This window comes from Xyrauchen texanus, chromosome 33 (assembly GCF_025860055.1).
Source record: "Xyrauchen texanus isolate HMW12.3.18 chromosome 33, RBS_HiC_50CHRs, whole genome shotgun sequence".
NCBI classification, from domain to species: domain Eukaryota; kingdom Metazoa; phylum Chordata; class Actinopteri; order Cypriniformes; family Catostomidae; genus Xyrauchen; species Xyrauchen texanus.
Genome location: NC_068308.1, coordinates 14,683,558 through 14,699,847, shown reverse-complemented (window position 1 = coordinate 14,699,847; position 16,290 = coordinate 14,683,558). Strand labels below are relative to the sequence as shown.

Sequence of the window (16,290 nt, the reverse complement as noted above, 5' to 3'; positions counted from 1 at the left end):
AACTAGGTTATTTTTCTCCTTAAAGATAGACACACTTGACACCGTTTCACTCTGCCTTAAGCGGTTCTTGAGTGTTTTGCACAATGCTCAGAGTGATTGATTGGTTAAATTGATGCAAAGTGATTCAATAATATAAAAATGCATACATTTTGCAGGCAGATATTTTCCAAAAATAAACCTGTCAGATGTCACATATACATGCAGATCAAATAACTACATCCCTAAGAAGTCACCTTAGACGTAAAGAATGGCAAAGCTAATATTGGTCTACATTCATCATGAGATTGAGTAAAGCAATGTGTGAAGTGAGACTACTGTACTCATGACGCCCACAGACTGCCTCTCCCATCTGTGCCATTCCTGTGTGCCTTCCAGCTCACAGAGAGACATGGCATTGCACCACAACTTACTTTACCACTTGCCATACATGCTATTACAAGTGTAATTCAAATGAGAACTAGTAGGTGCATTTAAAATGTTAAGATTTCATATTGTGAGAATGAAGAAACCACATGCAAACAACAGTACACCACACTATCGCCAAATGTCTATAGTGTAATACTAATCATTCTATTCATCAGATAAAACAAATACAAAATGGGAGGTAAAGGATACGGGCACCTTTAGGTCTGTCTTCTTCAGATATGCTTTGCAGGAGTTACTGCACAAACCCTTATTATTCAGATGATTTGAAATCAATGATTTATGAAGATTATTCTTTGATTTACATTATCAGTATACTTTAATTTCAAGGCGAGTGATTTATGTTGGTTGAAAGCTCTGTTTTTTACCTAATTTGATAGATTCTCAACCACCTTATAACCAAACAGAATGTTGATATCAATGATAAAATGGTATTTTGAGTTTGGAGATTAAGAAGGCTGTGGTGTGTGGATAGTTTTGTTTGAGTGTGTGAGCTGTTTTGTAGGACTGTCTCTCTCTCTTTCTCTTCTCTGCCTTCATCTCTCTATAAATACTAATATAAATACTTTCTCTCCCAACTTTCTGGGTCAGTAATAAATTATAGTTTCTTTGAAAGGGGTTTTGAGAACAACATAATAATGGGCCTCTGTAAAGGTTTTGACATCATGATTGTTAATTGCAGTCATTATTAAGCTGCCACTCACATGTGTCACTCTAACTTTGTTTTGAATAGGCACTTTGTGATGAGTCTTTGTTCATATTTGTTGTTTATTCAGGCCATTATGCTTACATTTGAAGCAGCATTTTTCTGCTTTTGTTCTATCTTGCGAATATGCCATACTGACATATAGAGGGAAAACTGACATCACTTCTTATTATGTTTGGGATCAATGCTTTTTTCACGCATCGATAATCAGAAGATGTTCCTGGTGATTATCGGTATACAGTATATCAGGATTTTATTTTTTTTAGATATAAATTGGGCTGCTCATTGCACAATAGTCTATCTTTTCAAACATATTTCTCAACACAACTTTGGTAAAGTGTGAGTAACCAGGTACATTTAAAGGGGGTTGCACACCAGATGTGTCTGACGAACGGTATGGCACGTTCTAAAATTCTAAACTAAGGTATGCACACACCACCAATGCTCAATGTCAAAATTCTGCAGTGCCATGGAGCTCGACTCACATAGTTTTCCATTAAATGTAACCCAAATCATTATCAAAGGATATATATTATTTACTCTAGTTATCACTAGATGATATATTGTTTATATACTGGCAGCCAAAAGTTTGGAGTAATGTACGGATTTTGCTGTTTTGGAAGGAAATTGGTACTTTAATTCACCAAAGTGGCATTCAACTGATCACAAAGTATAGTCAGAACATTACTGATGTAAAAAAAAACGCACCATCACTATTTGAAAAAAGTAATTTTGATCAAATCTAGACGGGCCCCATTTCCAGCAGCCATCACTCCACCAACTTATCCTTGAGTAATAATGCTAAATTGCTAATTTGGTACTAGAAAATCACTTGCCATTATATCAAACACAGATGAAAGTTATTTGGTTCGATAAATGCAGCTTGACATTGTCTTTGTGTTTGTTTTTGAGTTGCCACATTATGCAATAGACCGGCATGTCTTAAGGTCAATATCAGGTAAAAAATGGCAAAAAAGAAACAGCTTTCTCTAGAAACTCATCAATCATTGTTTTGAGGATTGAAGGCTATACAAGGCTTGAAATTGCCAAAAAACTGAAAATTTCATGCAAAGGTGTACACTACAGTCTCCAAAGACAAAAGACAACTGGCTCTAACAAGGACAGAAAGAGATGTGGAAGTCCAGATGTACAACTAAACAAGAGAACCTGCAAAGCTGTCACTGCTGCACATGGAGGATTTTTTGATGAGAGCTCTTTGAAGTAGTTTAAGAAGTTCTAAAATCTTTTTCAGATTACGTGTTTTACAGCAGTTCTGAGGTGAAATGTCCCCTGTCTGAAAAAAGTTTACGTTTTCTGCTATATCGAGATTTAAATCAGCAAAACCAACCTCCCTACCTTAAACCTAAACCTAACCGATAGTGTCATAAAAAGCAAATGTAAGAAGAAAAAACATTATTTTGTGGTGCTTATGTGACGCTTTCGGCTCATATATGACTTGCGTGCTCATCAGGACCCCCGGTTCTTTGCATTGCAAGTGCAGCGCTCTTTCATTTGAGCTACTCCACAATATGTTCAGTTCACCAGGAAAGAGCCATGTAAAAATTGTTCTGCAAAAATATAGGTATAGTTCTGTAACATGATTCTTTGAGACCAAGTTGTACTTTTACACAAATTAATATACACAATATAGCCTACAACACAATACAATATGCAATTAAATGCACAACATATAGTCAAAACATGTGGGGTGTAATGGTGTGATAAAATTGTAGTTTTGAAACACAACCTATGTGACTGCAAATGTACAGTAGCTTTTGAGATGCACGGGAACATCCTGTCAATTATTTCAGTCTCAGCAGTTGAATCGCTTTTTGATTCAGTTCAAGTGCACATTCACGCACTCCTGGGCTGTTATGATTGGATGCATTGGTACAGGACTCTTACACACTGCTGTCATTTCCTATAATTCCTTCTTGCAGTTTGTGCTCTTGTCACTCAATGCAGGACAACAAATGGACTTTATGAAGCACAGCATGAAGAATACTTAGAGTTTGAAACAACCACAGTCTTTGTTTTAGTTTTCACTTCCCCACTGTCTTGCTAAAGATTTAATTAAAACTTCCACTAATTTGCACATCTACCCAAACTCTGTAGCTGTTTGGAGGTGATAAAGACAGTCTTCATTCAGGCCTTCACTGCTCCTGTTTGTAGCTGAATAACAGACATTTCCGTGAGTGTATTTGTGTATAAGCACACAGCCAGACGTTGTTTGCTTTCAGCATACCAGAGATGGTAATTATCCTTTAATGGTTGCCCTTCACGGACCTGCCCCCCCCCCCCAAATCCCAAATAAAGGATTGAATAAATACTGTACATCACATGTTGGAAGCTCTAGTCGCCTGTAGTGCTTACAATTACAAGCTTTTGTGGCCAAGAAAGACATCATTACATTTCTTTGATTGCAAGAATGAATGTTGTCTGTTCTAGTAATGAAAACATTTTCACATGACAAAAGTATTTTTTGTATTTAGAAACATCAAATCTCTGAATAGGTGTACAGTTTTTATCTTTTGTATATGTGTTTGTATGAATATTTGTGATGATTGGCTTGTCTCCTTTTCTTCTTAGCTCTTTTGCTGCTCTATGATGTGACAAATAAATCTTCTTTCGACAACATGCAGGTAAGACTCATGTGGCATTTAGGGGTAAAGACCCCATTTGCCATCATATATATATATAATAATATTGGTTCATGTTCATTTAAAAAAATACAGTTGTGCATTGTTAGTTCATAATGCATTAACTAATGTTAATGTATACAACTTTTACGTAAAACAAAATATAGTTTTTTTTTTGTGTTAGTTCATGTTAACTTGTGTTAAAGAATACAATCAGATTTTTCTATTATCTCCTTTATCAATTTCCTCTCTCTGGAGTGCATTCTATGTAAAGGGACACTTTTGTAGCATTTAAATGTTTCCCTGAGGTCTACTTATAATGTTAGTCAAGGTTTCGTGCACCAAAAGCATCATTTTGTCTAATCATTTTTGTCTAATAGCCTATAGTTTGCAGTGTCTCATCCTTTAATATCAGTGTCTTTGCAGAGCCTCCATTACGTTGTGGCAATCTATGCTTTGCACTGTAAAAATTAGAGGATGTCTCTAACTATTTATGTCTACGTAGTATTTTAAACTATTTTATTTCAAAAGAGCAATGAAAATTATGGTTAAAAACCACTATTCACACTTCCTTTGAGAATCCAATGTAGACTTAAAGTCAACATGAAATCAAATATTGTGTGATAGTACATGTTTCTGGCCATATTGTGCATTATTCGTCGGTGCACATTATTTAAAAGTTTTAAAAAATGTTTGTCTTTGTAATCTTTCATCAAAATGTAATATATTGCTTTTCCCATGAAACCACTTTCCTTTTTGGCTGACTTCACCGATCCCTTTTACTTTTTAACTCCTCCCCTCCAACCACCTGACTCCATTCTGGAACGCCCTGTTTTCACAATCCAATCATTCCCAACGGATAATAATTTTTTTTTTCCTCATTTAATTTTCTGTATCACTTGGAAATATGTCAGATTACAAATGTAAAAAATGGGTTGCAAATGGTATTTCACTTTGACCTCAACTTTATACTTATATCCAGGGTTGGGAGTTATGGAATACATGTAACAGGATTACGTATTTCAAATACAATATATAAGTAACTGTATTCCACTACAGTTACAATTTTTAAATAATTGGTATTTAGAATACAGTTACATTCAAAAAGTATTTTGATTACTGAAGAGATTACTTTGCATTTTATTGCCATTTGTTTAATTTAATATTTTGTCGTTTTAGATGGAAAACATTTTATACATATAAATGATGTGATCCAAATTACATTTGAACAGTAGTGAAACACTTTCTTATGATGCGTTACATTCATACGAGCAGACAGAGAGGTAAGTTTGAAATAAGTTTGGAGCAGAGGAAATATAAATAAACCTTGTGTAAATTGTCAGCTTTATGCTAAGCTAAAATGCTATTTCTATCCATTTTACATGCACATGTTACCAGGCACGATCATATTTTTTATCAAGAAAATTCACATTGGATCATAATTTGTTTTTTTTTCTAGTAAGACCTTTGATATTAGGGCAAAATTCTTGATAAAAATGTTTGTATTGTTTTCCTGTAAAAATATCTAAAAATCCTTAAAACAAGATCAACTTGATTTATCTCAAAAAATTACGTTTTACAGCATGTATTCTGTAATCTGTAGTGGAATACATTTCAGAAGTAACCCTCCCAACCCTGCTTATAATGTGTACTATAAAGGCCAAAACATACTCTAGCAATGAAAACAGGTTCTAGCTATGAAAGCACGATTTCATGTGCCGTTGGATTCTGAAATGTGCCAGACAATCAAAACACAATGCAAATACACGCTGCATTTTCAGCTTTTCCGCAACAAGCTTAGAGCGGACATTTGTGTGAACTAGCAGATTCTATGGTGCATTTGCATACTTGCACACTAAAATTGTTTCTGGCTTAAGTCTGCACTCTGTATGTGCTTTGCAGAAGGCAATTTGTGTGTGTGTTTAAATGTACCTTGACCAGTAATACATTAACACCTCTCACCTGAATGGTTGCAGGCAGATGCAATGGACACAATAAATATTGCGAAAAAAGAAAAAGCAGTGTGCATGATTTTTTCTTTATTCTTCATAATATACTTTAATCAAAATGCATGGACGCCAGCAGCCATGCAGTAAATTTACGAAAGGGAAAATAGAGGGGGAAAAGTTTTGGGCTTGGAAAAGGGAAAAAGTGATGTGAGTTTAATGACTTTAACATCAAAGAGAGGTATTGAGGCCATCTTTCCTGCAGGTTTGCAGCTGCTGGGCCAGTTATTAATACATCTTGAAGTTTTTCACTATTTATAACCATTAACAGAGGTGCAGGGGGACAGATAGCACCCCAGGCTTTTAAAGATCCTAATTAATATGTGAACATGTAAACACACAACCCCCTCACACTCCCACATACTCACTCTTGTGCTCTCTCTCTCTCTCTGACACACACACAGTCACACATACCCCAAAAATCTGGATTTACGTATGTACGAAAATGTAAATATTGTCAGACACAATGTTCAGTAAAAATATAAAGTTAACAGTAAAAGTTAATGATGTATTAATGCAGTTTTTAATAACAATAATAAATGATTATTAATAATAAAAATAATAACCATTGCGAACAATAACACAATGATTGGAAGCACGTCTTCCCTCCTTTTATAGCAATCAGTCTGCTCTTATAATCCAATCAGAATGATAGCGTGATTTCACCTGACTAGTACTCATTCACACTTTCCCAGGTGCTGCTGATATGATTAGTGAAATGATGTTAGCTGGTCATTTTGTGCCAGGACCAAAAAACAGTGAAATTTGGGTTTTTGTGAATAAGTTAATTTTTTTTGTCCAATGAAGCTTTTTGCATTTATTTAAAATACATCTGATCAGTCTGCACAATAATCTAGAAACAATGTGAATTAACACCACAACAACTGAAGCAGAAAACTTTGTGAATCACAAAATTGATGTCACCGCCAATATTTTTGGCCATGGCTATATATATATACATGCATGCATACATACACACACACACACACACACACACACACACACACACACACACGCTTTAATTCACCAAAGTGGTACTCAGCTGATCACAATGTATAGTCAAGACATTACTGATGTAAAAAACAGCACAATTACTATTTGACATTTTTTATTTGTGATCAAATCTAGACAGGCTCCATTTCCAGCAGCCATCGCTCCAACACCTTATCCTTGAGTAATCATACTAAATTGTTAATTTGGTAGAAAATCACTTGCCATTATATCAAAGACAATTGAAAGCTATTTTGTTTTTTAAATGAAGCTTAACATTGTATTTGTGTTTGTTTTTGAGTTGCTAGAGTATGCAAGAGACTGGCATATCTTAAGGTCAAAAATGGCAAAAAAGAAACGGCTTTCTCTAGAAATTCATCAGTCAATCATTCTTTTGAGGAATGAAGGCTATACAATGCTTGAAATTCCCCTTCTCAAGTCAAGTCAAGTCAAGTGGTTTTTATTGTCGTTTCAACCATGAACAGTTAGTATAGTACACAACGAAACGAGACAACGTTCCTCCAGGACCATGGTGCTACATAAAAACAACATAGTACAAACACAGAACCACATACACATAGACTACACAACTAAATAAAATATATAAAATACCTATATACACTCACCTAAAGGATTATTAGGAACACCTGTTCAATTTCTCATTAATGCAATTATCTAATCAACCAATCACATGGCAGTTGCTTCAATGCATTTAGGGGTGTGGTCCTGGTCAAGACAATCTCCTGAACTCCAAACTGAATGTCAGAATGGGAAAGAAAGGTGATTTAAGCAATTTTGAGCGTGGCATGGTTGTTGGTGCCAGACGGGCCGGTCTGAGTATTTCACAATCTGCTCAGTTACTGGGATTTTCACGCACAACAATTTCTAGGGTTTACAAAGAATGGTGTGAAAAGGGAAAAACATCCAGTATGCGGCAGTCCTGTGGGCGAAAAATTGTTGATGCTAGAGGTCAGAGGAGAATGGGCCGACTGATTCAAGCTGATAGAAGAGCAACTTTGACTGAAATAACCACTCGTTACAACCGAGGTATGCAGCAAAGCATTTGTGAAGCCACAACATGCACAACCTTGAGTCGGATGGGCTACAACAGCAGAAGACCCCACCAGGTACCACTCATCTCCACTACAAATAGGAAAAAGAGGCTACAATTTGCAAGAGCTCACCAAAATTGGACAGTTGAAGACTGGAAAAATGTTGCGTGGTCTGATGAGTCTCGATTTCTGTTGAGACATTCAGATGGTAGAGTCAGAATTTGGCATAAACAGAATGAGAACATGGATGCATCATGCCTTGTTACCACTGTGCAGGCTGCTGGTGGTGGTGTAATGTGTGGGGGATGTTTTCTTGGCACACTTTATGCCCCTTAGTGCCAATTGGGCATCGTTTAAATGCCACGGCCTACCTGAGCATTGTTTCTGACCATGTCCATCCCTTTATGGCCACCATGTACCCATCCTCTGATGGCTACTTCCAGCAGGATAATGCACCATGTCACAAAGCTCGAATCATTTCAAATTGGTTTCTTGAACATGGCAATGAGTTCACTGTACTAAAATGGCCCCCAGAGTCACCAGATCTCAACCCAATAGAGCATCTTTGGGATGTGGTGGAACGGGAGCTTTGTGCCCTGGATGTGCATCCCACAAATCTCCATCAACTGCAAGATGCTATCCTATCAATATGGGCCAACATTTCTAAAGAATGCTTTCAGCACCTTGTTGAATCAATGCCACGTAGAATTAAGTCAGTTCTGAAGTTGAAATGGGGTCAAACACAGTATTAGTATGGTTTTCCTAATAATACTTTAGGTGAGTGTATATACCTATATAACTATATAAAGTGCACGTGCAAACATGTGCAAAAAGTACGGGACAGTACAAGAAATTTCTGACAATGAACAGGACAATAGGCACAGTGAGAGACAGTGCAGCGCCAACCAGTACACAGTAGGGCAAAAAGATGACAGTTTCTAAAAATTTAAACATAACATTCTATGAGATAATGTTCTATGCACATAGCAGTTATTGAGGTATACAGACAGTTATAAAGTGACAGTAATTAAAGTGCACTCAGGACCGTGTTTGTGTGTGTGTCAAACCAGTCTCTTGAGTATTGAGGAGTCTGATGGCTTGGGGGAAGAAGCTGTTACACAGTCTGGCCGTGACAGCCTGAATGCTTCGGTACCTCTTGCCAGACGGCAGGAGGGTAAGAGTTTGTGTGAGAGGTGTGTGGGGTCGTCCACAATGCTGGTTGCTTTGCGGATACAGTGTTTTTTTGTAAATGTCTTTGATGGAGGGAAGAGAGACCCCAATGATCTTGTCAGCTGTTCTCACTATCTTTTGCAATTCTCAAACCAGGCAGTGATGCAGCTGCTCAGGATGCTCTCAATAGTCCCTCTATAGAATGTAGTGAGGATGGGGGGTGGGAGATGTGCTTTCCTCAGCCTTCGAATAAAGTAGAGACGCTGCTGGGCATTCTTGGTAATAGAGCTGGTGTTGAGGGACCAGGTGAGGTTCTCCGCCAGGTGAACACCAAGGAATTTGTTGCTCTTGACGATCTCCACCGAGGAGCCGTCGATGTTCAGCGGAGAGTGTTCACTTTGTGCTCTCCTAAAGTCAACAACCATCTCTTTTGTTTTGTTGACATTCAGCGACAGGTTGTTGGCTCTACAACAGTCCGTTAGCCACTGCACCTCCTCTCTGTATGCTCACTTGTCATTCTTGCTGATGAGACCCACCACGGTCGTGTCATCGGCGAACTTGACGATGTGATTCGAGCTGTTCATTGCTGCACAGTCATGAGTCAGCAGAGTGAACAGCAGTGGACTGAGCACACAGCCCTGGGGGGCCCCAGTGCTCAGTGTGGTGGTGGAGATGCTGTTCCCGATCCGGACTGACTGGGGTCTCCCAGTCAGGAAGTCCAGGATCCAGTTGCAGAGGGAGGTGTCCAGGCCCAGCAGGTTCAGCTTTCCAATCAGGTGCTGAGGAATGATTCTGTTGAATGCTGAGCTGAAATCTATGAACAGCATTCGAACGTATGAGTCCTTTTTGTCTAGGTGGGTGAGGGCCAGATGGAGGGTTGTGGCGATGGCGTCATCCGTTGAATGGTTTTGACGATATGCAAACTGCAGTGGGTGTAGTGAGGGGGCAGCTGGGTCTTAATGTGCCTCATGACGAGCCTCTCGAAGCACTTCATGATGATTTGTGTGAGTGCGACGGGACGGTAGTCATTGAGGCAGGACACTGAAGACTTCTTTGGCATGGGGATGATGGTGGTGGCCTTGAAGCGCGTTGGAACGACGGCGCTGCTCAGAGAGATGTTGAAGATGTCGGTAAGAACATCTGCTAGCTGGTCTGCACATCCTCTGAGCACTCTGGCAGGAATGTTGTCTGGTACAGCAGCCTTCCTTGGGTTAACTCTACGTAGAGTTTTCCTCACATCAGCCGTGGTAAGACAGAGCACCTGGTCGTTGGGAGGAGGGGTGGTCTTCCTCGCCACCACGTCGTTCTGCACTTCAAACCGCGCGTAGAAGTCATTCAGCGCATCTGGAAGGGAGGCATCTTTGTCACAGGCAACTGATGTTGTCCTGTAGTTGGTGATGGCCTGGATACCACGGCACATGTGGCACTCACTCGACATTGTATCGAATGAAGTGACAGGAGTCTTCCTGGGATGCTAAACGTACCTCTGAACCTGAGAAAAGGCCAATGCCCCACCCCGGACATACGGGTATAAAGGGAAGCGGGGCAGAGAGTGCCAGTCTGAAAACGAAATATTACCTGCTCACCATCTCAAAACAGATGTTAGCTCACTGGGTCGTTGATGCTATTTCCTTAGCTTATCACACCCAGGCTGTACCCACCCCCTTGCAGGTTCAAGCACACTCTACAAGAAGTGTGGCATCCTCGTGGGCACTGGCCCATGGCACCTCCTTAGCAGACATCTGCAGAGCAGCGGTTTGGGCAACACCCAATACCTTTGCCAGATTTTACAATCTCAGGGTCGAGTCGGTCCCGTCCCATGTTTTGTCAGGTCCGAGACCAGTGTTCCACTTGCACACAGCGCCCTTCACCAAGTTGATCCAGTGCACCTTCTATCCCAGGTTAGCCACTAAGCGTCGCTCCCTGGATGTTCTCCTCTCTAGCCTTCTGGCCAGCAAATTAGGCAGAGCAATTCACGGCCAGACCCACTACGAGTCACAGGTGCTCTGTATTGGGGTCGGGCTCCACTGGCTTAGTTCCCTTTTCAGGCAAACTCCCCGTGATGTATGTGATGCGGTACGGTCCCCCTGTCGGTGGACCTGCGTTTCCCTTGGTCTGCCCCGGTCGCCGTGCTTGTAGAGCCCCCCTCATTAGGCTGGACCTAACACAGCGCCATTTCCTACGTACGGCTTCACAAACCTTGTGGTGTATTTGCCACATGTTACCTCTCCCTAGAAAAGGCGTGGCTGCCGGGCTTGCTCCCAGGCTAGTCATGTAGTGCCTGTTCCCCCCCCCTCAGGGGTGCAGGGAACCTAAGGTCTGTATGTGACACCTCTTTGGGGGCGTTGGGGATGGCTACGTGCAGCCGACACAGTTTCCTCCAGCTCGCAGTAGCCTGCTTGCACCTGTCTCGGTAGTTCACATAACACGGTCAGTGTGTGGCGTTTTTATATGGACCCCTTGTGTCACTTCATTCGACACAATGTCAAGTTAGTGACAGAAGGGGCACATCATGGTTACTGATGTAACCTCCATTCCCCGAGGGAAGGAATGAGACATTGTGTCCCTCCTGCCACAGCACTAGACCTACCATTGTAAATGGCCATACCTTATTTTCGGCTCCTCAGTGCAAAATCCTGACTGGCACTCGCTGCCCTGCTTCCCTTTATGCCCATATGTCCGGTGCGGGGCATGCAAATTCTGTATGCCAACTTGACATTGGCCTTTTCTCAGTTTCAGAGGTATGTTTGGTGTCCCAGGAAGACCCCTTGTGTCACTTCATTCGACACAACATCTCGTTCCTTCCCTCGGGGAACGGATGTTACAACAGTAACCATGACAATTTCATACAAAGGTGTACACTACAGTCTTCAAAGACAAAAGACAGCTGGCTCAAACAAGGACAGAAAGAGATGTGGAAGTCCAGATGTACAACTAAACAAGATAAGTACATCAGAGTCTCTAGTTTGAGAAATAGATGCCTCACATGTCCTCAGCTGACAGATTCATTGAATTCTACCCGCTCATAACCACTTTCATGTACAACAGTAAAGAGAAGACTCCGGGGTGCAGGACTTATGGAAGAATTGGAAAAAAGTGTTATGTATCTTAACCCATCCATCCATCCATCTTTAACCGCTTATCCGAAGTCGGGTCACGGGGGCAGCTGCTCCAGCAGGGGGCCCCAAACTTCCCTATCCCAAGCCACATTAACCAGCTCTGACTGGGGGACCCCGAGGCGTTCCCAGGCCAGTGTGGAGATGTAATCTCTCCACCTAATCCTGGGTCTTCCCCGAGGCCATGTATCTTAACCCCATTGAGCTTTTGTGGGATCAGCTAGACTGTAAGGTGCTTGAGAAGTGCCCGACAAGACAGCCACATCTATGGCAAGTGCTCCAGGAAGTGTGGGGTGAAATGTCACCTGAGTGTCTGGACAAACTGACAGCTAGAATGCCAAGGATCTGCAAAGCTGTCACTGCTGCACATGGAGGATTTTTTGGATGAGATCTCTTTGAAGTAGTTTAAGAAGTTCTGAAAATGTTATAAAAATTGTAATAGTAATTTTTCACATTAATAATGTGCTGACTAATATAAATATATATATATATATATACAAAATAGTCAGTCATGTTACTGTGCAAAATAAACCGTGAAATGAGATCCCCCCCCCCTTCCACACACACACACCACATTGACAATTTTCTTAGCAGTAACACTGCCATGCACATGAACAAACAAATACTGTACTCTAACTGTGTCTCCAATCATGTTCAAATGTGCAAACACACATTTCTTACTTCCATAGGTTGCACAACCACATACATATTTATCTAAACTAGTTTTTGCTTTTGACTCATAAACCATAAGGGACAATTTGTTTGTGTGTGTGCACGTGTGCGTGCGTGCACGTGCGTGCGTGTGCGCGCTAAACGGCACCTGTTCATTTGCAACGATGCACTCAAGCTGCACCTCTGCTGCTCCGGTTAATTAATGTAACTCCATGATAATCACTGTGACAGGAACAAAAGAGACATGAAAAACCAAAGCCTTTACATCATGAGCTATCAGATATGTTTAGTTAGTTGATGCAAAACATATCCATGGATGTTTTACAACATCAAGATTTTAGGGAAAGTGTAAATTTTTTGTCACAAAGTTGTTTTTTTTGCCATCACTAATACATTTGTAAATGTATAAATATTCCATGCAGTCTCTCAATTAAGAGGTCATGCATGATAACAATAAAATAATTAGTACAATGTAAATTAAAATAGTTTTAAATGTATAGCATGTCAAAAAAAATAAATAAATCCATTAATATTTAATGTCAGTTGCTCTTATACATATATCATTTTTTCGTATCTAAATATGCTAATATTTTGTATTTTCATTGATGTAATGTAAATACAGTGATGCAGGCAGTGCTTCAAGGCAAGCGCGTCATCACATTAAGCTTTCTCTTTATTGTCAAGGCATGGAGCACACTGAATAAACATTGGCTCCCTTGTACAGTAGTGCAAATTTAAAGCACAACACTAGCTGACAGCACCATTTCATTTCTCACAGAGATAATTGACATATTTTGTGCTAAATAGGATTACATTGGATTAAGAGAGGAGAAATGAATTTCACATGGTTCCATCAGCATCTTAGTTAGGCTTGTAATGAATCAACCACATATTATTCGCTAATAAGCTCCACCTAAATCGCATCATGTGGTATGAACTGTGGCTCCTCACAGAATGTGCCATTTTTAAAATTGATTTTCCATCCATTTTTACAAGTTTAATGGGTTTGCATATGAACTAGATATGAACATTTTTGAGCGATACTAAATTTTAACAATAGACCTATACCGATATTTTGCCACTTACCTTATTTTGTCATCAGATCACTGTTTTGCTCAAATAGGTACAAATGTTTTTTATTGTTCTAAAAATAAAACAATTCTATTGAACATGGATTAGATCTGTTGAACACAATGTCAGGCCACATTTTTAAAGAGAGCCACAGTGAAAGATATATGTAAGATAAAAAAATAACTAAATATCAAATATTTTGCAGTTCAAAACAAAAAAAACTCATATTTTACTGTTGTTTGTATTGTATATAATAGAACATCACAAATTTATACTATTCATATGTTGGGCAATTCCACGGAAATGTCAAACACATCATGGAAAAATAAAAAGTTACCAAATGAACAAAACACCATTGTTTGTTTGACTTTATTGTCTGTTCAGATTTACTGGACAGAAATTCATCTTTGACACTGGTATCAAGACATAAAACATAAATGATTGAGCACTCATACATGAATAAAACAAATTAATATAACATGTACATGTACACGCCTCAATTGAGAATTTGATTAAAAACAGTCACCGCCAATGGAACAAATGATCTTTTGTAAATATTCCTTTTGGCAAACGGTATACGTAGCCTCCGGCCCGAAGAAAGGACCTCAAAGCAGGAGTAGAGGGGATGAGTCTGATCTGAATATACTGCTAGTGCCCTTTTCTCTATGAAATGTGAAAACAGCTCTTGCAATGTACTCTGTTTTTGGCCGATAATTTTATTTGCCTCATTAATTACTCGTGTTAATTTGTTCTTCTGTCTCATTGTTAAGTTTCCGTACCATGATACAATATAAGTTAAAACACTTTCGATCATAGATCTATAAACAATAGTTAAGATCCTCCTATCAATGCCAACATTTCTAAGCTTCCTAAGTAGACTTAAACGCTGTCTAGTTTTCTTATGTGTATGGTCCACATTCTCCTGAAACGAAAGTTTGTCATCAATGATTTTACCCAGATATTAAAAATTTGAGACTTGCTTTATCTTTATACCCTTTATAATAACTTGTTCATATGGGGGGCCAGCTATACCTTTCCTGTTTTGATTCCAACAGCATAGTTCCTTTGTCTTCTCTATGTTCAACCGTAGATGACTGTTCTGAATGTTCTATTGTGGTGTAATGGGAAATAAATAATGCCATAGACACTGCTAGAGGGTGCCGCTTGCTTACACACTAACAGAATTACTGACCGAAGCCCTTCAAGATTAGCTTTCAAGGTTAGTAATCACGTAAAACCATCTTGCAATTTCAATCTTAACTCAATCAATCATGTAGCCTTAATGGATACCATACCAATGTCTAAGAAGTCAAAATTTGCTGGTTTCAAAGTGTTTTGGATGGTTCTACCTCATTGTGTATAGGTAAGTGCCACTTTCACAACTGTCATGTCTAGGATGATGTTTTTTCACTTTAATGTGAAAACAAGAATGATTAAAAATGAAATATAAAATTTTCTTAGGGGTGCCAACCCTTCTACATTCTGTGGCTATCATTATTTCTATATTTCTTTTTCAAAGTGTGTTAATTATAAATAAACCATCAGTTTTTCATATCGGAATCTCCATGCTTAAAACCAATTGCAGATGGTTTTAATTTGGTCAATAATTGTCAGATATATATATCAGCGGCTAATACATTGGTGCATCCCTAATATAAAAATGCTAATTGTTGTGGCTCGCAGTGTATAGATAAGGGCGCACTTGTTCAGATTGGGCAAAATATTTTAAACCACCAACAGATATCCATAATCAAAAGATGAGTGCATAAATTGAGGGTTTGAGGCGGTGGAAGGGATTTACTTGCACAGAGGATTTGCACACACATGATGAAAACACAAGCCAGTTTCGATGAGGGATGCTGTAATATAGTTTTTCAGGTCAACCTGTACTGGGTCTGTATACAGCAAATTGAGGTTGTTCATTAGATACATAAACTGATGAGCCAAAACATTATAACCACTCACATGTGAAGCGAATAACATTAATCATCTCCTAACAAGGCCACATGTCAAGGTCTGGGTATATTAGCTAGTAAGCAAACAATCAGTTCTCGTAGTCAACGTGTTGAATGCAGGAGTAAAGACCTGAGCGACTTTGACAAGGGCCAAATTATTATGGCCAGATGACTGAGTCAGAGCATCTCTGAAACGGCAAGGCTTGTGGGGTGCTCCCAGTCAGCAGTGATGAGTACCTACTGACAGTGGTCAGAGGAGGGACAAACCACAAACCACCGACAGGGTGTTTGGTTCCCAAGGCTCATTGATGTGTGGGCAATGAAGGCTATCCCATCTGGTCCGAACTGACAGAAGGTTTACTGTGGCACATGTCACAGACAGTTTTAATGATGGTTACAGGAGGAATGTGTCACAACACTGCGTATGAGTGCCCATGATGACCCCTGTCCACCGTGAGTGTCGGAACGGGACCTTGAAGCAGTGGAATAA

At 39.6% G+C, this 16,290-nt stretch overlaps 1 protein-coding gene across 1 annotated transcript in view; it reads left to right on the top strand.

Moving 5' to 3' along the window:
- Nucleotides 1-16,290, top strand: part of LOC127626577 (ras-related protein Rab-26) — a 123,369-nt gene that overhangs the window by 51,505 nt on the left and 55,574 nt on the right. The window contains exon 5 of the mRNA XM_052102465.1: nucleotides 3,719-3,771. Within this exon, the coding sequence (XP_051958425.1) occupies nucleotides 3,719-3,771 (53 nt within the window). The remainder of the gene's footprint in view (nucleotides 1-3,718; nucleotides 3,772-16,290) is intronic.